General features: G+C 40.0%; 2 protein-coding genes across 2 annotated transcripts in view; one reads left to right on the top strand and one right to left on the bottom strand.

Annotated features, from left to right (window-relative positions):
* acsl1a (acyl-CoA synthetase long chain family member 1a) overlaps positions 1-16,981 on the top strand; it is a 31,754-nt gene extending 14,773 nt beyond the window's left edge. Inside the window, exons 3-21 of the mRNA XM_080721083.1 lie at positions 5,562-5,676; positions 6,878-6,942; positions 7,528-7,629; positions 8,327-8,426; positions 8,569-8,744; positions 8,893-8,925; positions 9,285-9,336; positions 9,633-9,706; positions 10,405-10,482; positions 11,790-11,924; positions 12,124-12,258; positions 12,583-12,678; positions 12,774-12,846; positions 13,025-13,113; positions 13,551-13,667; positions 13,780-13,923; positions 14,093-14,194; positions 14,292-14,363; positions 15,108-16,981. Of these exons, the coding sequence (XP_080577209.1) occupies positions 5,562-5,676; positions 6,878-6,942; positions 7,528-7,629; positions 8,327-8,426; positions 8,569-8,744; positions 8,893-8,925; positions 9,285-9,336; positions 9,633-9,706; positions 10,405-10,482; positions 11,790-11,924; positions 12,124-12,258; positions 12,583-12,678; positions 12,774-12,846; positions 13,025-13,113; positions 13,551-13,667; positions 13,780-13,923; positions 14,093-14,194; positions 14,292-14,363; positions 15,108-15,248 (1,899 nt within the window). The 3' untranslated portion in view covers positions 15,249-16,981. The remainder of the gene's footprint in view (positions 1-5,561; positions 5,677-6,877; positions 6,943-7,527; positions 7,630-8,326; positions 8,427-8,568; positions 8,745-8,892; positions 8,926-9,284; positions 9,337-9,632; positions 9,707-10,404; positions 10,483-11,789; positions 11,925-12,123; positions 12,259-12,582; positions 12,679-12,773; positions 12,847-13,024; positions 13,114-13,550; positions 13,668-13,779; positions 13,924-14,092; positions 14,195-14,291; positions 14,364-15,107) is intronic.
* Positions 16,982-17,293: 312 nt separating this feature from the next.
* On the bottom strand, positions 17,294-23,127 carry primpol (primase and polymerase (DNA-directed); the record flags this gene model as incomplete). The annotated part of the gene is made up of 14 exons (XM_080722599.1): positions 23,051-23,127; positions 21,579-21,814; positions 21,272-21,366; positions 21,042-21,180; positions 20,773-20,920; positions 20,011-20,113; positions 19,478-19,608; positions 19,208-19,370; positions 18,869-18,963; positions 18,687-18,773; positions 18,487-18,595; positions 18,322-18,398; positions 17,698-17,744; positions 17,294-17,533 (listed from the first exon to the last, which is right to left on the bottom strand). Exons 2-14 carry the CDS (start codon positions 21,765-21,767, stop codon positions 17,294-17,296), a joined length of 1,623 nt encoding a protein of 540 aa, XP_080578725.1. The 5' UTR covers positions 21,768-21,814; positions 23,051-23,127.
* Between the last annotated feature and the right edge of the window lie 671 nt (positions 23,128-23,798).

Consider the following 23,798-nt stretch of genomic DNA (forward strand, 5'->3'; position numbering starts at 1 on the left):
GAGGACAACGAAATAGAAGGTTTTGTTCCATATGACTACATTGTCTTGGTTTCAGAGAGCATGCTAAATATTAACTTTTGTCCCAAAGTCTTGTGTTTATATTCCATTGATTTAGCTTGAGTGGAGGAAGACAAGTTGTCAATGGGCCCGACCAATAGAACTCTGTTTCCTCTCTAAACGGTGGGCATTTCAAAACGTTTTATTTTTTTTTATATATACCGTATATAATGCGATCATTCAATCAACACAAGTTTTATTTTGAAATCGTAGCCTACTACTGGAAATAGAAGCAACAGCCACCGGGCTACTTCAATATTTTCTCTACTGCCTTTGCATATCTGCCGCCTGCTGTTTTTTCCTTCTTCCTTCATCAATAGGCCCCCTGCGCGTCTGGGCCCCGGTGCAGCACACCGGCTGCGATAATTACGCCTGTGTACAAATAATATACAGAACACACACACACTCATGTTTATTCCTAGACTTGAAATCATCAGTAGCCTATTATGTTACCCATCATGTGTCTTTCAGCACAGATGCTGCACGCACAGGCATATCTACTGTGACCACTGAAAGGGGAATCATTCAGTTTGAATGTACAAGCGCTGTGTGACTACAAGTACTGTTTCATGGATGGTGTTGTCAAATGGCTGTCAAGTGTGATATGCCCGGCATGCGCATGCCCAGTCTATGCGAATGATCATGTGACATCCGTTTTCAGGCTTGGTGTTGAGGCTGGGGGATATGACTTCAAATCAATATCCTAATTATTTCAAAATTTTGCCTCAATTACAATGAAATGATGACTTTGCCGTTGGGCAGATCTTTATGCCCATACATGGTGTTCTGTTCCCTGTCCAGGCCAGTCTGTGATGTCAGTACTATGACGTCAGAGTAGCATGCAGACAGACGGTTTCCATGGCGGTGAAACTGTGGTATCAGTGATGTCGGCATGCAGATGGTCAGACGGATGGATAGACATTCACTAAGTTAATAGATAGTACTTGTCCGACTGGCTTTCTTTCTTTCCGGATAAACTATATTTTGCTGCTCTACTCCTCCCACAGTTAGACCAGCTTCATCGAGACTCGTCTGCTTGCATTTTGCTAAGAGATACGTGACATTTCTCAATTGAAGAGCCACGTCCTCAACCACCACAGTTGTGTTATATTGTATCAATAGGAGTCGGGAATCAGAAGGTCCCTGGTTCACCGCCTACACCTACAGTCTACATCAGTTGAGCAAATTGTGGTCATAGACCACATGAGACTGACACATCATGTCCATATATGGGCATTCCAAGATATGGGTTTAATATTGATGACATGGATCTCCATATATGGGCATAAAACGGAATGGTTAGCACCGCTCAAATAGGGACAAGGACTGACAGATACAGAGATGTCCATATATGGGCACGAATGATAATACAGAATACATTTCCCAGCGGAATCCTTGTGACTCTGGTCAGGGCAACCACACTTTGCATTTCCCCAAATTTTCTAGTTCTGTAGTGTACACCACCATTGTACAACAACGGTTAAGTGGCCAATTTGACTAGTTGATTGTAAAAAGAAATCTATTTCATGTTTATACTGTATATTAGAGTTCTCAAATTCTGCCCGAACCCGACCATACCCGAACCCGACCCGACCCGACATTTAGGGTAGGGTAGGGCCTAAAATGTATGCTAATTAGTCGGGCCGGGTAGGGCCTCGGGCCGACCCAGTTAGGGCCCAGTTAGGGCCGGGCCTTAATTTTCAGGCCCGTTGAGAACTCTACTGTATATAAGTAATAAAGAAGACTGCTTCTCCATTACTTAATTACCCTAAAAGTGTGGACAGAGACTATTTTCCTTTTTAATACTCTAGATATAGCCTATGTACCAAAATACTTAACTAAAATAGACCTGTGTTCAGGTTGGCAAATGAATTACAGTATATGAAGCATTTCCAGTAGGCTCTTCTGATAAACCTTTAGGGTGTTAATTTTGTAAGGTATCCATCCAAAATATTCTTTATAGAAATGCTCCATCTCTGTCACCACCTCTTTTTAACCAGTTAAGCCCTACTGTATACCTTCTCATACAAAGAATAGCCAATCAACAAGCTCATAACGTGTCGCAATGCAATGAATGAGTTTTGAGCCCGTAGATTGGTTATAATGAGGGACTCCGGGTTGAAAGTGGTTAAAGGATGTACGGTTTAGTTTCTACCCTCTCAAGGAACATGTCATGACCTATAGTAATATAACATGATTATTGTTTATGATGAGCATGCAAAATTACATTCCAGGATCCATGCCAGTAATACATTTAACTTGAGGGTTGAGGATTATTCTATATGTTTTATATGGTTTAAAATGAATAAATACAAATGTTTATTTCACAAAACACGTCAAACTGAGGGTTCACAGCAGACATGGCCTTCATGTCCAATGCCATGGCCTTCCTGTCCAATGCCATTTTCACCTATTTACAACAATTTACACAAACCTCAAGGTAGTTTGTGATCTTTTAATAAATACATAATAGTTATTGTGATACACAAAGAAGTCCTCCAATTAACCATGAATAAAGCCACGTTTTCACAGAGCCATTTTTGTTCCTTCTTTTTGTTAAAGTACTTCATGATCTAGATAAAAATGAGTTATTTCAAGGATCACTCTCTCTTTTCTAAGAGGTATGACAATGGGCTAAAGCCTTTTTGTAAAGAATACTGGTCTGTACACTGTACAGTATAAGCTAGTGACATCCATAGTGCATAATATGTCAGTGTCTTATAGCAAAATGGCTGCCATGTGCACATGGTTCTATTGCATGAATAGACTGTTGGTAAAAAGGGTTGAGGAGCACAGTTGAAACCACCCTGCCCTGAGGCAGCTCTGTGTTGTAATGAGTGAGAATGCAGGTCACAGTGCCTCTGGCTCTCCATTTGTGTTGTCTGTGTCTGGTTTTTGACAGTCCTGCCAGGTTTATTAAGCTTTTGTATGATGCTGAACCTGGCTGATTTTAAAGCTGTAATCAGAACTTTTTGTTTTATTTTACAGTTCAGTCCCACTAAAATGTAAAACTATTAGTAGTTAAGTATTCTCTCAAGCCAGTCAACTGTTTGAATGCTACAGTGCAGAGGGTACAGTATGTAACTCCACCTGCGACAGGAAATTATACTTTGGTTTCCAGTAGGTATTATTATGTACGTGACTTCAAAGGTGAAACAGAAGTGGAGGAAGGTGGGACATCTGCTTTATTGTCTACCAGGGACGTGCTGGCCATTGGGAAAAAATTAAAAATAAAATGTCGGCCTTTGTTCCATTTTGGGGGCTGGGCGGCCAACAAAGTAAATCGTCACTGTCGGGCAGAAACCTTGTATCTCCAAGTTTCAAATGTGTAAATTATTTCGCAAAGCAAAGCCCTGCTTCATCATACAAGGCCGTCGCACAAAAGTAGTGAAAACAGCGTCTGTTTTCACTAGTTTAATTAATTTTTTAAATGATAAATACAAAACAAACGGTTTTGGACATACAAGGTTTCCACCCGGCAACGACGAAATATAACTCATGTAATTGTCCCACTGGCTTGTCACTTGTCATGATCTGAAATGGCAAATCTTTGAGTAGCAGCAGCGCTATGGAGAGAGATCTCTCTCTATAGCGCGCAACGAGGGCCTCTCCAACTCTTTTTCCCGGGCTAAATCAGGGGCCCAGCCATGTTGTCTACTCATTTGGAGCAACAGACTGCAAGGCTGTTAGGCAGAAGCATTAGATAATCGTGAGCTAACGGTCTGTCTGGAGAGACGAGGGGTTAAGGGTCTTGCCCAGGGACACTTTCACACCTATTGTAGACCACTGGTTCCTAAACAGTGGGTCAGTACCCCTCTGTGGGTCACAGACACATTTTTATGGGTCCCTTATTTTTTTGCTTCTCACATTTTGTTTTTACTTAGCCTTTTTTATCATGAAGAAAGCAAAGAAAGAAATTACATAAATTACAAAACGAGAAGTATTGAAAATCGTGCCGCATTGTGATCTTGTAGATCTGCTGTTTTCAAAAGCTTGGGTACCGGGCCAAAGTCTTAACTCATTTGCTGCCCCCTCCCGAGTTTCCCGAGTTATTCCCGTACCCCGCCCCTGCCACGCCCGAGTTTCCCAATTTTTGGTCTGTTTTTGCAACAAAAAAAAAATATGGAAGAAAATGGAAGTCTATGGAGACTGGGGGCATCCTGGCACTTCAAAAAGATTTTTAAAATGCAGCGAATGAGTTAATCTATCTTTTTGGTCACAAGCTAAAATGTTTGGGAACCACTGCTGTGTAGGTAGACTGTGTAGGTAGGTGGTGAACCAGGGACCTTCTGATTCCCGACTCCTATGTTAATACAATATAATAACACAACTGTGGTGGTTGAGGACTCCTATGTTAATACAATATAACACAACTGTGGTGGTTGAGGACGTGGCTCTTCAATAGGCTCTATGCATATACGCCATTTTGTTCTACTTCCGGGTGTCTTTCGACTTCCTTCACAGGTGTTACTGATGATATTAATGAAGGCTCTGTTTGATTTATTGTACAGTGGTTCTTTAATTTCAAGGACACCCATAACTCTATACAAATGGAATCAACAAATGGAAGCACACGGGTCCATTTGATTTTTGACATTTGTACACTGTCAGAGTTACACACCTGTATGGGGACATTTGGAACCCACTCAAGGACACTTTGAGACCCACTGGTGTAACAGAGTGTTTCCAGTGAGCCAACATGCACGATATCAGCACCCTGACTCTGTTTGACCAGAATGGAACAGACCCTTCATTAGTATCATCGGTAACACATGTGAAGAAAGTCGAAAGACACCCGGAAGTAGAACAAAATGGCGTACCGGTATATGCATATAGCCTATTGAGAAATGTAGACACTGTAGGCAGGACAAGGGGTTGACAAGAGGTATTGCATGAAGCTCAAAGCACAATATCTCCTCTGCCAAAGCTTAGCTGTAGAAATGTTAGCCCTTGTGCGGGAGACCCATGTTTGAATCCCAGGTAGGATGTTAATCTGGATTGTAACTTTACAATCTCATCTGAAGAGTCTAGACAGTGAACATATCATTTTGGTTAATGGGAGGTACTATTCAATAGGTTTAAAAAACAACAAGGAAGACTCATGCATGCAAGAGTTGGGTCATCATAACTGATGATGATGCATAACTGATGATAAGTGGTGCACAGTTGCACACTATCTCATATTTCCCCAACAGACAACCTGAGCTCAGGTTAAGGATATGGCTCTGTACGGTGTACCTTGAAGCTGACATTCATGTTTCAATTGGCAAAGTCTGGACTTTTGACAAACTGTCCCATACTTGATACGTACAGCAACATTTCAAATGTATTTTTTTTTACCTATGCATGGAATGTAAATGTGGATAACATACACTTTAAAGGAAAAAATGAAATGGATATATGTGCAGAAATGGTCTGAAATGTTTAATGTGTTTTGTTTTTTGAATACTTATTTTAAGCGAGTAAGTGGGTGTACCATTTTTAACTATTTATTTTCCTCGCAGGGTGGAGAATATGCACGAAGATCCCTTTTGATTGACAGCGACAAACCCATGGTTTACTACTATAGTGATGCACAGACCATGTATGAGGTCTTTCTACGAGGGATACGGGTGTCAAGTAAGAACAAGATCATATCCATTAAATGAATAACTTCATAATGTAAACATTTATTAATTATTAAGTTAAGTTAACTTTCAGCCTGGTGTCCTTATTTTTTACATATTAAAAGATAATAATTCAACACTGTGGTGTAAATAACTAAGTACTTTTACTTAAGTACTGTACTTAAGTACACTTTTGAGGTATTTGTACTTGAGTATTTCCAATACTTTTACTTCTACATCTCGGATCCAAATATTGTACTTTTACTCCACTACAATTATTTGAAAAGTTTAGTTATTAGTTACTTTGCAGATGTAAATTATAATATTACCAGTAAGACTCCCTAATCGGGAGATAAGCGACCGTCAGGTCACAGTATACACAAAGAGGCCTGTAAGTGGCATTGGTTCCACCCACAAGTTGGTACGACAAACGGTTGATGATTAAAGCCAAATAAAGTTTTGGCCAATCAGAGGAGGGGGCGGGGCAAAGTTAAACCAATTAAGGTGAAGGACTCTTAATGAAGTTAATTGACACCACCCACAATTGTGTACGACAAACAGTTAATGAGTAAAGCCAAGTAAAGTTTGGGCCAATCAGAGGAGGGGACGGGGCTAAGTTAAGGAGTGCAAGGAGTGTGTGTGGAAAATTTCACATGGATAGGGGCAACGATGGCGGAGATATGAGTAGGGCAAAAGTGTGACGTGACGTGACTGACGGACTGACGGAGGGACGGACGGACAGACAGCCGGTGGAGGTTTTGATATTAACACTTTAGCCCTATTTTATACCGTGGCTATTTGAAAATAGCCGATCTACAAGCTCACAACACGTCGCATCGACGTGTTGTGAGCTTGTAGATAACTATAGGTTAGGCCTAAATGGGTTAAGTACATTTTGATGCCAATACTTTTGTTCTTTTACTCAAGTACATTTTGAAATCAGAACTTTTACTTGTAATGGAGTATTTCTATGTTGCAGTATTGATACTTTTACTTAAGTAAGAAATGAGAGTACTTTTTACGCCACTGATTCAACATGGCAAAAATAGCAGATCTACAAACTAGCAAGCTCCCAATGCATTGCACTGGGACGAATTGTGAGCTTGTAGATTGTTTTCCCTATTTGTCATACAATGATGTATAAAGGGCTTACAGTAAGTGGTTAATGTTATAACTTTATGATAATTCATTCAGTGCAATTTCTTGCCACACAGACAATGGACCTTGCCTAGGATCAAGAAAACCCAACCAGCCTTATGAGTGGTTATCATACAGAGAGGTGAGCTACTATCAAGGGATACTAACGGATTGTTACCATGAGAAAAGGGTATCTGATTAATATGTACTGCAAGTGGGGTAATAATTTGAAAAGGTATTTAGTTCAAATCAATATCACGGTTATTTCAAACTTTTGCCTTGATTTCAATATTGATTAACTATTCTTTTAAAGCAGATCTTCAAGTCCACAAGGCGTTGTGATGCGACACGTTCTAAGCTTTTTAGATGGCTATGTTTACACGCTACCATTGTACAACCAAGTATAATACAGGACTTGGAATGGTTAACCAGTCTAATCGATTTAGGCGATTATACTTGTTTGTTGTGGGTGTGGGTGTGGGTGTACAGTATAGATATAGATAGATAGATATATATAGATAGATACTGTAGAACTGTACTAATACACCTTACGGTGATAGTTGGACACGTCATCAGTGAAGTAGATAGATGGATAGATAGATTGATTGATTTTTTACTTCTCGATTATTCGATTATGCTTTTGATTATGGTTTGGATATTTGTGGATAATTAACTCAATCCTACCATACATGATGGAAAATTAAGTTATTTCATCTCTTTTGTCAAGGTGGCTGACAGAGCAGAGAATATTGGATCTGCTCTACTGCACAGAGGCCACTCTAAAGCGGGAGACAAATATATTGGCATTTTTGGCCAGAATAGGCCAGAGGTAAGATTACTACAAATAAAAGGAGCTTTGTTGAATTTTTACTTTTCAACTCTCCTCCCTTCCTAAACTCTTGCTTTTCTCATTTCTGTGGGCCACTTGCATCAGCTGAAAAGAAATATTGGGTCAAATGGAAAAAGACAAACTTTTAGGAATATTTATTTGTGACTGTCTGTACAGCAGGAACAACATCCTGAACTACAAATCGTCACTGTCGGCAGAAACCTTGTATCTCCCACAAAACTAGTGAAAATAGCTGATCTACAAGCACACAACGCCTTGCACCACAAGGCGATGTGTGCTTGTAGATCTGCTATTTTCACTATTATGAATCATTTTTAAAATGATAAATACAAAAGGAACGGTTTTGGATATACCAGGTTTCCACCCAACGATAACAAAATGTTCCCGAAAGCTTGTGACCATAAGCATCTTAATAACACACGAACCTCCTTGTATATCATGGAATGTTGGTGTGTGTCATGTCTGCATTAATAGCTCTTCAATTCTTGCTAAATTGTTATTGATATGTCATTGCTGCAACTCATTGTTCCATTCTACTGGATATATTGGTCAAGATGTTGTTACCTTTTCAAGTGCAGAGATGCCGATAGCTTTTTTTGTGTAGCCACAGAGTATCTATCTTAGATTGATACTTAATGTGACTGATCCATGTTGTTGTTGTTGTTTGTTTTTTCAGTGGACCATTTCAGAGCTGGCCTGTTACACATACTCCCTTGTGGCAGTTCCACTGTATGACACACTAGGCACAGAAGCCATTGGCTATATTATTGACAAAGGTACGTTTAGAGGTCACCTTGAAACATTCCATCGCAAAGCACCACACCATCTACAGTCTGATCACATATTACCCTGTCTTCTATTATTGTTGAGCTTTCCTTTTGCTCAAGATCAATTCAATATGGTACCTTGTGATTCCAGCTACCATCTCTACTGTGATCTGTGATGTACCAGACAAGGCTAGGTTAATTTTTGAATGCGTCGGTGGAAAGCAGCACACAGTAACAGCCATTGTCCTCATGGAGGCCTTTGATAGTGAACTGGTGACTCAGGGGCAGAAATGTGGCATTGAGGTTCTTAGTCTGAACGCATTTGAGGTGAGAGCAACAAGACATTTACTGAATTGATTGCAGGACTTTGTTATTGTTACTTTTTATTCATTTGTTTTGTTGCATGTATTCTTAATTAATGATGTAAAAGATGTTGGACTGAGTCATATTTGTCAAAACATGTTTGTCTTCACAGGCGATTGGTGAAGCCAACCATCAGAATCCAGAGGTATGTTGGACTGTCTGACACACTTAAAACCTAAAGTCCTGCACATTGTTTTCGAATGCAAAAAAATGTTTTGCTTCCCATTTAAAAAATGTTGTTTCTCATTTTTAAATGCATTTGAAAACAGTGTGCAGGGTTTCTTTCTTCTGTTAATTGCTTCTGTTAAAGCCTACATTTTAATGTGATCTACTGTACTGCGTCACATATGAAGATAGTATGTTTATGGTTTAGATTGATTGAACTAGACTTCAGCACTTGTCAAATGGCTTAGTAAAGTGCTTAAATGAATTACTGTTCTACTGTATGTCATTGTTATGGGTTAAATGGTTTCATGTTCTGATTTGTTTGTTATCTGTTTGCAGCCCCCTATCCCAGAAGACCTTGCATTAGTCTGCTTTACCAGTGGAACCACAGGTACGGAGTTTATATTTACATGCAGTATAGTAAATTAACCACTTAAACCCCATTTACTGTATACAGTACTTTGTTGACTGGGAACTCTCAGGGGTCTATCTTTGGCCGCCTCATTTTCTCCCTCTACAGCAATCTCTTTGTCAAAAATAGACGATCTACTATACATCATTCACAACACATTGCATTGCAATGTGTTATGAGCGTGTAGATCTGCTACTGTATTATGACATATAATTATAAGTAATAGTCAGTTAATCAATATCATCAATACGATTTAACTGCCGTTTTCTTCACAGGAAACCCAAAGGGTGCTTTGCTGACCCATGGAAATGTCATCTCCAACACTGCAGCTTTCATTAGAATAACAGAGGTAAGCAAAGACATGAGATAAACTGTCTGACTGTACCATCTAATTTTGGAATTTGATCAATGGACTGATCCAAAGTATTGAATAATGTTTTTTTTATCTTTAGTCGTATAAATGATGTTGGGACATTTACACTATTCAGAATCTTACCGTGGGTTTCAGATCCTGTACTCGGACTCAGCCCAAATACATTTTTCAAATGCTAACCACTTAAGCCACATATAATTTGTCGTACGATGAATAGAGAAAATAGCTGATCTACAAGCTGCGACACATTGTGAACTTGTAGATGAGCTATTTCTGCTATTTTTGAACGTCTTTGACAACTTTTGTTTTAACAATATAATGACATGCCCAAAATTGGGCATGTCCTGAGATTTTCAGTAATTATCATTAGAAGTAGCAGTATTACATTGCTGAATGCATGCTGAGATAAATAATAAATATATTTCCAATTGTACTTCATCCAAGTCAGTTGTTAGTTGTCATTTTCCCCTGTCTTTTCTTCTCTTTTCTGTCAATCCATGTGTCTTACCTGTGTGTGTGTGTGTGATCCAGGGCATTCTCGAGCCCAGTAATACAGATTGTCTCATCTCCTTCCTACCTTTGGCCCATATGTTTGAGAGGGTTGTAGAGGTATGCCTTGCTTGACCTGTGTGCGTGTGCGGTGTGTGCATGTGGTTTTTTTTTCTCTTCCACAGGTGCACTGCATGCTGGATGTACATGATATTCATATGTCATATCTCCCTCTAGCACACATGTTTGAGCGGGTTGTGGAGGTATGTTTTTTATCAGTTTTTGCCCTGAAATTTCAAGGGGATGATGTGTGTGTGTGTGTGTTTACATGCAAACTCACAGTGTTTACATGATGGCCGGTACGGGCCGTACGGCATGTTGTAACATAAACATACAGCTGTTTTCAGCTTAGAGTTACTGTACTAGCGACGTGTTAGTTTGGTCTGTGCTCCCACTGTCTTGTGTTTTAAACCTATGGAATAAGATATATTATCAGATGCACAGATCTATTAATAGTTGTGATTCAAGATAACTTAATTATCTGTCAGTAGTAACTGAAAACATTCAGGCTCAGCACTGGCAGTTCACATTTAAAACGCATAAGATGCACAGATTCTTTGCATAACAGTGCCCTCTTGTGGCCAAATATGTCTGCACTCTTAGGAGTGATAGAACAGTGGTTCTCAACCTTTTCAGGCCGTGACCCCCGAGATAATATTATTTTAACTTGGCACCCCCCACCCTGACGAGCAAAAAGAGTTACATCTTGTACTGTAAAACAAGGTTCTATTATGAAAATAGCAGATCTACATGCTCACAACGCCTCACATTGCAAGGCGTTGTGAGCATGTAGATTGGCTATTTTGATCAATATTTTGCCAATGCTTTGTCATTTTAGAGGTATTATAAAGTTCCTTAAATTGTCACTTTAGAAATGTGCAGATGCCCTCTATATCCACTTAAACTTTATGTTGATTTGTTTACTGTTGAGTGAGGAAACAATGTTGCACATTAAGTTAACTCACCCACTGCATATGTCGAGTTTGACGAGCTATAGTTATGGGTCCACTCTGCTTATGACGAATATGACGAGTTATCAATTAGCTTTAATAACTATAAAACAAAAGTATGATCGCCGATTCGCCGTCCATAGCGCTCTATGGAAGCGCCCTATTCACAAAAAACGGATCTGGATGTTCCAGAACGGAAATGGGGGGGCGGGACAACGACGCCTGTATCCTGTCTGCCGAAATGTCATCCGGTTCAATGTTGTGCAACACCAGCGTGGCGCTCCGTCGGTTTCGCTTTGAGCGATGGAAGGCTGTAGTGCTTTGTTGCTTACCGTGCCTGGATCGTATTGTGAATGCAATCGGTGAACCATCGCGCAATGGATTCGCGCGCGCGCCCACGTTAAAGGTAGGCAAAATCCTGGCGGTGTGGACCATTAGAAGGGTCTTAAAAATAGCGGTGGGTGAGTTAATCATCTGGGGACCCCCCGAAATAATTTGGGTCCCGACCCACAGGTTGAGAACCACTGTGATAGACTAACACTGTTAACCATTTAAACCAGGGTGTCATCCTGATCCATGGTGGAAGGATCGGCTACTTCCAGGGGGACATCCGTCTGCTGATGGACGACTTAAAGGCCCTGCAGCCAACAGTCTTCCCTGTTGTCCCTCGTCTTCTCAACCGCATGTTTGATAAGGTCAGACAAAAATCCATGTTTCCTCATCAGAATTAATTCATCTCAGAGGGACTACAAATGTAAACAGTTGTACCTGTGAGGGTCTCTCTCGGAGGTACAGGTGGATAAATGAACACTGAGGATTTACCGTGAACGATTCACTTGAACCTTTACTTGATTCCCGCAAGCCTAAAATGGGAGGTTGTTGACTTCTTTCCAGATTTTTGGTCAGGCCAACACGCCGCTCAAACGATGGTTGCTAGACTTTGCCACCCGGAGGAAGGAAGCGGAGCTTAGAAGTGGCATAGTCAGAAAGGACAGCATGTGGGATAAACTCATCTTTCAAAAAGTTCAGGTACATTTTTACCACCTCATGGATATTCTTTGAATGTATTACGAGTCACGTTTCCCATTTACAGTATGTGATTGAAAGCATACTGTACATCTAGACTGTTAGCTCCACCATGTCACTTGACAAGAATTGCTTATTTTCTCCAAAAAAAAACTAAACACTCGAGAAGCTTTTAATGTTCAATCCACTCCAAAAGTTGCATAAAAATGATTACCGTCACACTTTCTGTTTATAAATGAGAACCAGTGTCTCGATTCATGAAATTGAAATTCCTGATTTTAGACTTTCGATTATCTTACATTGTTCTTGTTTGGTTGCTCTTATCAGGCTAGCCTGGGTGGCCGTGTGAGGCTCATGATTACAGGAGCTGCCCCAGTGTCCCCAACCGTCCTTACTTTCCTAAGGGCTGCTCTCGGCTGTCAGGTTAGCATGTCTGCCTGTTCCTTGGTTACTCCTTTTCATAGATGACTGTGATTGTGTCTAAATGTAACTTCAGAACATGTCCAACTTCATCCCAGTTTTATGAAGGTTATGGCCAGACTGAATGTACAGCAGGATGCTCCATGTCAATGCCTGGGGACTGGACAGCAGGTAATTAAATCAATATTGTCAATTTGTCACAAGTTAAGAGATATTGCTGCAGATGAGCACAATTATACAGTATATGCACTAGTTGGAAACTCAAATGGTAGTTTCTGGTGGTGTTGCCGAGCCAAGTTGTGTTAATTGATGCCATTGTCTTGACTGATGTAATTTTTATATTTTTCAGGTCATGTTGGGCCTCCTCTACCCTGCAATTCTATCAAGCTGGTGGATGTGGCTGAAATGAACTACCTGGCAGCCAATGGGGAGGGAGAGGTGAGGATGGCTGGTTTAGTTAGCCATCAAGTAAATGAATATGGGAAGTCACTTATCACAAGACAAGCACACTTTCACATACTCCCTCTCACCCTTGTACAACAATGAACATTCAGAGATGGGGTCAAGGCCACAAACTGAGTTAGATTTATTGAAATCACAAATGAAAATCCAACAGAAAAACAAATAACAGACTTTAGCCAGATTGGAATGGCAACAAAGGTGATCGTATAATGTAAGAAAAATCACTGCTCTTAACTTTTTACTTGTTTATATAAGAAATCACTGCTCTTAACTTTTTACTTGTTTATATAAGAAATCACTGCTCTTAACTTTTTACTTGTTTATATTACAGCTAAACTGGAACACTGCTTCTCCAGCAGGTCATGTACTGTACATATTACATGTAATTTTCACAATATATTTTTCCTTGCTAGGTGTGTATTAAAGGACCAAACGTATTCCAAGGGTACCTACAAGACCCAGAGAAAACTGCTGAGGCGATTGACCAGGATGGTTGGCTGCACACGGGAGACATTGGGAAGTGGCTACCTGTAAGTATCTCTATGAAAGCGGAGGAGACTGAATTGTCATACTGAATCCATTGTCAACACAACTTATTATTTCAATGACCCCCCCCCCCCCCCCCGCCACACTATTTTGCAGAATGGCACATTGAAGATCATTGATAGAAAGAAGCACATTTTTAAGCTGGCCCAAGGAGAATACATTGCCCCTGAGAAAATTGAAAATATCTACAATCGTAGTGATCCAGTGGCTCAAGTGTTTGTCCACGGTGACAGCCTGCAGGTGAGTGATCTTGTGATATATAATATATATATACAGTATATTATTATGGCTGTAATTTTGCCTACTATACAAATATGCTGCAAACATTAAGACGTTATAATTTGGCTACTAATACATCTGGGCAGGTTAATGCAGATTGTAATCTAGTGTATAATGTCACTGTTTTAAGGCATGCTTGGTGGGCATAGTGGTACCTGATCCTGACTTTTTACCTGGTTGGGCCAAGAAGAGAGGGATTGAGGGATCCTACGCTGAACTCTGCAAAAACAAGGTTATATTTATCATCATTACTGATCCAAATGCACTTGGTAAGCATTGTTACATGTTGTTACATGTTTTGATCTGACTTTTTGCCATGACTATTTTAGGATATAAAGCAGGCCATTATGGAGGACATTCTGATGTTGGGGAAAGAAGGGGGACTTAAGTCTTTTGAACAGGTAATTATTGTGTGTTTACTTTAGTAAACTACTCACTTATGCGTAATATGACAATGTATTTATTTACATCGTGGCTTCTTTCTAGTTCTTTACAATCTGTCTGCTCTAACCCATTTAGGCCTAAAATTATTGGATGCTTTAACTATTAAAAAATAGCAGATATACAAGCTCACAGCGCGGCACCGAGTGCCGTGCTGCGAGCTTGTAGATCTGCTATTTTTGAAAAAGTCGTAAAAATGTGTGCAAATCTTTGAATATTATGAATTGTCAAAGCGAACGTTTGTAACTCAAAATTTGCTTCTGGGGGGTCCCTGGAACTAAATATTTTGAGATGGGGGTCCGTGGCCAAATAAATATCATTTTGGGGGTCCTTCACATGAAAGAAGTTTGAGAACCACTGACATAGTAGTCTCTCAGGAACAGACTAACTGAGCTCCAGTTAAGTGAAAAGGACCTTTTCTTTGACGATGGCTGGCCAGATTGCTGACATAGAAACACAGGTTTTTCAAAAAACCTTAGAAGGATTCAAAAGACACTTATAGAATCTGGTCAAAATTCTAATTTTCAGGATTTTTCAAAAATAGATCTACAAGCTCGCAGCACGGCACTCGGTGCGCTGTGAGCTTGTATATCTGCTATTTTTCGATAGTTAAAGCATAAAATAATGATACACAATAATGTTTACCCGTTCTAAATGGGCTAATTAAACATTGGGCATCATCCGTGTGTCCATCTTCTCTGCAGGTGAGGGACATTGTTCTGCAAACAGAGATGTTTTCTGTGCAGAATGGTCTGCTGACGCCCACCCTGAAGGCCAAGAGGACTGAGATTCGCAGCCACTTTAGAGAGCAGATTGATGCTCTCTATGCCAAGATTAAGATGTGAGTCCTGACGATGGATTAGGGAATGATGACAATCATTTGGAACCTAAATCCTGAATCAGATATTCCTTATTCACCTGTAAGTAACCGGTTATGTCTCACAACTTGGAATCCCAGGTTAACCTGCTTTATCCCCGTCTCGTTTTCTTTGGGGAACAACAATATCCTCCATGTCCCTTGCTGTAAATGGCTTGTCAAGTACGAGTATGTCCCAGTCTCCAGAAACGTGGTAATACCACAAGTAACTCGGAGAAGAGGTATAGCAAACAAGGAGAAATGTGCCTCATTGATGCCTTAACTGCAGTCTGACCACAGTACATAGATCGTTATGATGCCTGGTCAGAAAGTGCCAGTCAATTTACCCTTTTTAAAATGAGCCTTTTTTGTTTTTACTCTTGGATTTTTGTTTAGAACTACAAAGCTGTTACAAAGTAAACTTAACTTTTTTCCCCCCCAACAAAGACAAACATTGGCTATTTATATACAATTTTATTTAATATTTTGGATTTCTATTTAAGTTTATATTTAATGTCATCATTGAACCTGTAAATAGTATATCTGGAGAGAAAATCTATTTGTATAATGGTCGATAATGCATTAGACATTTCCTGCATTCCCATGGTTCCTAATGCTGTACACAGTAAAATCCTCTTATGTATAAATGTATACATGCTCAGTGTTAATTTAACACTGAGGATTTTAATATGTAGGCAAGAGGTGCCATTTATTATCTAGCCATTTCAATGTAGTCAATCGCAGAATTGTTTATTTAGCAGGATTTAATAGGATTTCTTGTGAGATGTTGTTACAAGTCAAGTTGGACTGAAACAAGACATTTCTTATGGTATTGTTGTCGTCTATACTTTATGGTCTGTCCCTCCTTTTTAAAAGGGCCACTGTACTGTAATAGAATTGAATACTGTGACCGCGATCTCAATGTAAATGTTCTCAGAGCCAGTGATGATTCAAATGTCTTTCACCATCAAATGTTTGATGTATTTATGCATAACAATTTGGTGTTGCAGTCAGTTTAATTACTTACTGGTAGGTGAGCAACATCACTATGTATTTTTATAGGCATTGGTCTCACATTTCAACATTTTTAGAGCCCGACCGATGCCAGATTTTTGGAGTCCTAGACCACCGATAACCTATGTTTTGACCAATATTTTGTAATAAATTGTACAATGCGTTGTGAGCTTGTAAATCTGCTATTTTTGAACAGCTCTGAAAATGTTCAGATGTATGATTGGGATACATCGGCTACAAAATTGCTGATACTGATGTCATCCAAAAAGCGATACATCGGCCGGGCTCTAAACAATGACCCTTTTCTGTAGCAGTTCATTTATTTGCTGGTTTTGTTTAACAGGGTTTTACATTTGTAGAATCAAAACTGTTACAAACTGCCCTGGACGAGAAGAAACTATTTTCTTGAGAAAAACAGAACTATTTGTGAACTCATCACTGTGCATATACTGTATATTGATTAATGGTCTTTTCTGTGCATCATTAAAAGGGTTTTATCTCTCATAGAGGCCATGTAATGTTTCAAGGTATTGTAATTGATTGTTCAAGCCATCCTTACTTGACAGTTTATCTCCCAACAACTCATGACCTCCAGTGCAAGGATCTCACAATATTGAATGAAGCTGGGTGTAACACCACTGCAAGCTAATGCTATTTAACAAGAAAATAAAGGGTCCAAACTGTTAATTCTGGACAAGTGTTTTGTGCTTGGGCAAAAAAATAAATTAAAATATATCATTATACTCTACTGTACCAAAGAAACACTTCTAATGTCTTGTTTGTTTCCTTACAATATGATGGTAATTCTAGACAGTGACTTTCAAATATATTAAATACATATTTAGCTCTTTTTAAAATTATTGCCAAAACAAGTTCCTTAAGTTACAGTCTTAATAATTTAATAACACTTAACAATACCCCGTGACAAATGTAGCACTCAACACCTGCCATGCATTTTGTCAGAAGCTGATCTGCAAACTCTACTGCCATGCATTTAGGCAGAAGCTGATATGAGATCTGCTAACTGGACTCAAACTCCTCCATGCATTGGAGCAGAAGCTGGTCTGAGACCGTCCCTGTACAGTCTGTACTCCTCTCATAGTCCTCCATTGCTTCAAAATAGGCCTCGTCATCGGCTCCATCTTCCCAAACCTCAGCCACCTCTTCTAGTTGTGCTGTGCCTTGTGAGGCGTGGCCTGATGCCTGCCTGAGCTCAATGTTACCAACATCGTCCATCAGATATGCCTGGTGCTCCTCGTCCTGTCGTAAAAAGGACAATGACGATATTGTTTTCATTCACAAAGAACTGTACTTATTTGAGCATTTCAAACAAAGCTGCTAAAGATTCCCAGACACTTTGTCAAATTGAGTAACGCCATCTACTGGTGCTTTGTTGAATAAAAAGTGAAATGAAAGAAACAAACCTTTGTCATGAGGTGGCTAATGCAAATGTCCTGTGGTAGTGGGTAACCTGAGAGGGAACACGTTTTAGTAACATTGGTGCTTGTATCGCATAGGCAGATGATCAGAGCTATCCAACTACTATTGACACGTTTGAGGAGAGAAATTAAATTCAATGAACAGTATGAGTGAGACAGACATATCACTGTCCCAATATCAAGGACTGCCCTAAAGTCTTGTGGAATGCACAACCAATTTCTTTCTGAATAGTTGCCACCCAGTTTTGGCCCATTCACTGAATGTCACGTATCAATAGGAGGAGAACTGGCGCATACCACATACTAGGCTATGATGCCTGCTAGTGTCGCCGGTTCGATTCCCGATCCGGACGACCCTTTTCCTGTCAGTCTACTATCCTATGAAATAAAGGTATAAATAGCCCAAAAACAAATCTTAAAAACAAAAAAAAAAATATATATATAGAACTCTGATCGCATGTGTTTGAGACTGCATTCATGTACAGTATGCAGTGGAATAAACAGTATTTTGACAAAAAGTAACAAGCATTATAGCCACTCCTCTCCATGCATGAGGGTCTGAAATGCAGACTTTAACAAACAGTAACAACCCTTATAGCCACTCCATACTTGAGGATCTGAAACTCTTGCAAGCAGGATCGTGACACTTCTGGTACCAGACTTCCTCTTTGAGATCCACAAGAATCCTACAGAAAAGACAAAATAATTTACTATATATAGATAGGGCACTTGAAGGCAAAGCAAGCTCTTGTACATGACATGAATAAGACTCACATGATGTTGTTGCTTTTATGGAACCTGCCCACATTCTCACACCAGCGGTATTTCAGGATGTCATAGACCAGCAGTTGCTCAGAGACAAAGTAGTTCCATCGCCTTATGCCTATTAAGGGGGGGGGGGGGGGGGGAATGTGAAGTGTTGCTAGTGACTTATACTCTGATACATGTCTTTATATAGAAGGCAAAGCACATACTTCCTTGAATCGCATCCTTTTTAATCACAGTGAGAACAAAGGTGTCCACTTCTTGATAAGGAGAGAACTGGTAGCCACCCAATGTGCCTGTCAGTGAGGAATGAAAAGCAAGCATTGTAAATGCTACCCATCCATAGTAATGGTTAGTATTACTGAAAACTATATTCTCAATTTAATATTACATGAAATGCTTGTTGATCTTTGTTGACTAGGCATCTTTGTTATAGATTCCTCAGTGTCAGAGATGTCCCACGTTAGAATTCTCTGACCGGTGTACCTGATGACAAAAGGAATAGTGTCTAATGCAAGGCTCAGTTAACCAATTGAATCCTACCATCCGCATTAGGGTGAATTTTCTGTGAAAATAGTTACTGAGCTTGACTATTTTCACTTAAGATACTTTGTGTAGACTAAGCGAGCAGACCAAGCACAGAGGCAACCTCAGTCAAGTATTAGTATACTGTTTAAGTGGTTAAAACAACTGTATGAAACTGGATAAGTGTGATCACTGATCACTGTACCTCACATTGCAGACTAAGGAAGACAAGAATATGCGTTCTTCTGCAGAAATGTTCCTTTCAGGCTTGGCAATAAATGTATTGTCCTCTGCAACACTGAACGCAGCATTCTTTCCAACCTTTGATGATTTGTAGAGGCGAAAGTTTCTGTTCTTGGTATATACACCTGTTTATGTAAATGGTCACAGATTCAAAAAGTACATTCTGGCAGGTTTTACACAATAAGATTGCATCAAGAATATATATATATATTTTGTGTCAAGTATCTTTTACCAAGATCTACAAAGAGACATTCTTGCCCATCTTTGTTTTTCACCACAAGGAAGCTGAGATCTCTTTCATTTGGTTTCCACCTCTTGGCCTGTGGATTCGCCATCATCTCCGTGGGATCAGGTTTTCCTCCACTGTCAATAAACAAACTTCCTGAGTTATAGCCATGGTCTTACTGTATAAACTTGTTCTCAAACCTTTACATATCAAGGACCCCCAAATTAATTATGTATTAGGCTGTCGACCCCAACCAGAAAATAATTTGTGGCAGGGGCCTCCTACATTACAAGATGTGTTCTTAAAATGTTTTCACTTTTTTTCAAACTTTTTAGATGTTCACACTGCATCGCTTTGCGCCCAAGTACATAGAGGTTTAAAGTGGTTCAATTGATTGTGATGCTAAATGTACTCCCCAGAACCCTTTGAGAACCACTGCTGTACATTATACCCTATTGCATATACATTATACATGTGTACCGGTATATGAGTCATTACAACTGTTAAGTCCATTTAGATTTACAAACTTAAGTACATACTGTGTTCCATTGCCCTCTGCCATTGAATTCACACCAATGTCTGGCTGACTTCCTTTTTTAAAGGTAATCAGAACTGGTTGTAGAATGGCATGGATGAATCGACCTAAAGTGAATATCAGAGAGAAAAATACGTAAATCACAGAGTGAATGAAGGGTTTAACATCAACTGAATGGGCGGTCATACGGTAGCTGAATGGGTAGACCCTCTATTCTGGGAAATAGAGGGTCCCCGATTCAATGCCCCAGTGTCGAAGTATCCCTGAGCACGACACTTGACCCCTAACTGCTCTCTCATGAGTGAACACAACTATTTGAACAGCCATCAGCTGGATGAAGCTGAAATTGAATTCCCCTGCTGGAACAACAAAGATTTCCCCTTTCCCCCTAGTCTCGCGTAGCCAGACAACTATTCCACAATCTCCGAGTCTGGAACTACACATCCTGAAGGAAGGGAAAGGAATGATGACAACATCTGTTCGTCAAATATATTTTTAAATATCTTTACATTTTAATTCCCATTTCTGATAAGCAGCTAGCTATATTTGCTTTGATTATTTGGATTCATGTTAAGACAAATTTGAGCAACTGTAAAGGCGTCACATCCACTTTACCTCCGGATAATTTTCAGAGCTTCCGTGCTCCTGTGGGAGACAACAATTGGGCTTGCGAGAATACTCTCCCTCTGAATCAAACATTTACAGCCGTATTGAATTATACTTTTTTCTATAAGCCTGCTAGGCTACACTGTGTATAACAACATACCAGCATGTAGGTTGTCATTGAAAGCTGCATTTGGTAGGATGAAGATAAGATGACGGCTGAACTTGTCCTCTGTACTGGAGTCGAGATTCAGGACATCTTCTCCAGAGCATGCAATCCCATAGACCTCCAACAGCTTATCACAAACATACTGACAACACACAAAGCAGAGACTAGTGAATGCTCAACGTTTATCTGGTTCAGTATGTAGACAGAATATGTGGTGTTTGGCTACTGTACATTGTGGATAAAGGTTCTGGACTATAGCCTACCTGGATAAGAGAGGACACCATTGATTTCCCATCAAGCCCTTTATTGGAGGGCCTATGAAACTCCAGGTCAAAGTACAGCTTACAAACTGCCCCCTCTGGAATCACTTCATAGCAATGCATCAGGGACTGCTGGTAGGTCCTGATGAGAGTTGGTTAGATTGCCATGAATGCACTCCAGTTTTCATGGTTTTGTTCTGTAGTAATAATGCAGCAGTAATAATGTTACAAACCTGTAGTAATGCCAAAGCTCGGTGTAACTGGTGACTAAATACATCCTTTGACCCAAGGAGGTGTTTTCCTTTTCCAGTGCAAAAACATGCACATCCTGAGATAGAGGGCACAAAGTTACACATGCACCTTTTCTTGATCAACTAGAAACCGCTTTCACACAAGAATTGATGAAGTTTTCTGAGGTACAGAAAAGATAACAAAAACCACCAGCAAAACCTTTGCTACACACACTACAAAGTCATTTTATCCATTTGAAACTGAGAAGGTATACAAAGGTAACCAAATAGAATGTAAACCAAACATTACCTCTTTGCAGCTCTTAGCGAAGCTGATCGCCAGACACTGACGAGGGAACAGTCTCCATACAGAGGACGGCTGCCACGGCTGCAGTCTGGGTTTGTAGCGGGAGGGAAGAGGACTCTTCTGGAAAGACTGAGCCAGCAGCTCAACCTTCATCCGTCGCTCTTCACTCCTCTTCATTCTGGCTTCACTCATATTTTGTAGGTGTTTGGCCGTTGATCAACTTACAGAACAAGCTTCACCTACATAAAAAAGCAACCATGTTAGGGCCGATTCATACTCCACTTTTAGAACTGAATTTATTTCGGTTCGGTTCGGGGAGTCACAAAATCTCGGTGGCACCTGACCGAACAGCCGAATTAATGACGGTAGCCTACCCGCCCCCCGAACCTCTGAATGACGTCATATTGTAGTTTGGACAGAGCCGAACCAAAGTAAATTCGTCTCTAAAAGTGGAGAATGAATCGGCCCCTTAGAGGGGAAGGTGTTGGATAGAAGTTACCACAGTGATACAGTCATGACAACTTAGAAGAACATTTTAAGAAAACAGAAATTACTCGTTAAAGCTTTAAATCCATTAGGATTTGAACATGGTTCTCCCGCTTGAGACCAAATTAATGTCTAATCTCATGTACATAGCTGCTTGCTGTGAGGAGTCTGAGGACCAACTTTTAGTGCTACCACCTTTATGAGTTTGTGTCCAACCTTATGTCTAATATAGCTGGTACATACTGTATATAATGTGTATGTCTTGTGTTGCCTTGTATATCCTTGACATGTTTATCTGTTTTTCTTTCTCTCCCTGCTCTCTGTGCCCACCCCCTCTTCCTTTTCTTCCTGAAAACAACAAAAACGAATTTCACCCATTTTTATCTTAGTTATTTACACGTGTGCAAAACCTGCTGTGGCAAAAGGTGCTTCTGATGCGGAGCTTCAGACACTGCAGTATTACTTGTCATCCAGCAGATGTCCTAGCTAGCCACCCCTCCCACACCACGTCAAAGAGTAGCCACCTCCAACCACAGAATAGAGACGTTTTATTTTGGATACTAAACAGCAGGTACGTCACGTACTGTACATGTATGCTTCTATAAGGTACCCAAAACACACTTGTTGGAGTCTAAACCGAGGAAAATAAAATATTCAAAGAGGAATTATTCCCCAAGAAATATGTGCTATATTAGTTTGTAGTTTTGTTGACATTCTCTGTCTCGCAGATTGGTTTCATAACTTTTATAAAGTTTCGGGTTTGTTTGCAGACCTTTAACCCAGATGCTCGTAAATAAAGAACAATGTAAGCAGAAAACAGCAGTGACTCTAATGGCTGTTCCTGAGATGTATAATAAAATGTAACAACACAACAACAACTGTACCACATCTGCCTCCTGATTGTCCTGAATGCTGTCGCCTTTTTTGAGGCAACAACATGGATTAACGTGTAAACATGATGAGCAAAACCTAGAAGAGTAAACACTTACCAATCAATATGTCAGCTCACTGCTGTTGTGAAGCATGTGCTCCACGAGAATAGCTCTTATTATGACATGGATACTAGACGTTCTATGGACCTTGTTGCTGCAGACTCGCGCACTCGTTCAAAACGAAAACATTACATGATGTCATGACCCAACCTACTGGCGCGCGGGAAGCCCAGGAAAGTACAGTAGCCATATCCGGTCCTGATCCGGTCTAGAATCCGCCTACCGCATCCGCATACCGTATGACGTATCCGCTCTAGACCGGATATGCACACAATGGGTAGGAACGCCGTTTCCTTCTGCAATAAAAAGAAAAATAACCATCATGAAAAAAAAAAAAGGAAATGAAAATATAATTTGGGTCTCAAGCATAGACGGTCTCAAGCTAATAAAGTTTAGGAACCACTGGTTGATTGATTGATTGATTGATTGATTGATTGATTGATTGATTGATTGACTGACAGAACACTAAGTTTGCATAATAGTTAAAAGGACAGGCTTGTTTCAATTGGGGTCCCTTTTTACAACTCATACTCATACAACATTAAACCAGTAAGACTCCCTAATCGGGAGATAAGCGACCGTAGGTGGCTTATCTCCACAAATAGGGCTAAAATTTGTTTTTCCAAAATCTTCCTGATCCATGTTGATGACATGAGTGTAGACATGCTGTGTAGTGATATTCGTGATTTTAGGGCAAAAACTGTAGGAGCAGTGTCCAAAAATGTGTTTTAAAAATCGGCCTGAA

Source organism: Nannobrachium achirus (genome assembly GCF_963921795.1).
Source record: "Nannobrachium achirus genome assembly, chromosome: 3".
NCBI lineage: Eukaryota > Metazoa > Chordata > Actinopteri > Myctophiformes > Myctophidae > Nannobrachium > Nannobrachium achirus.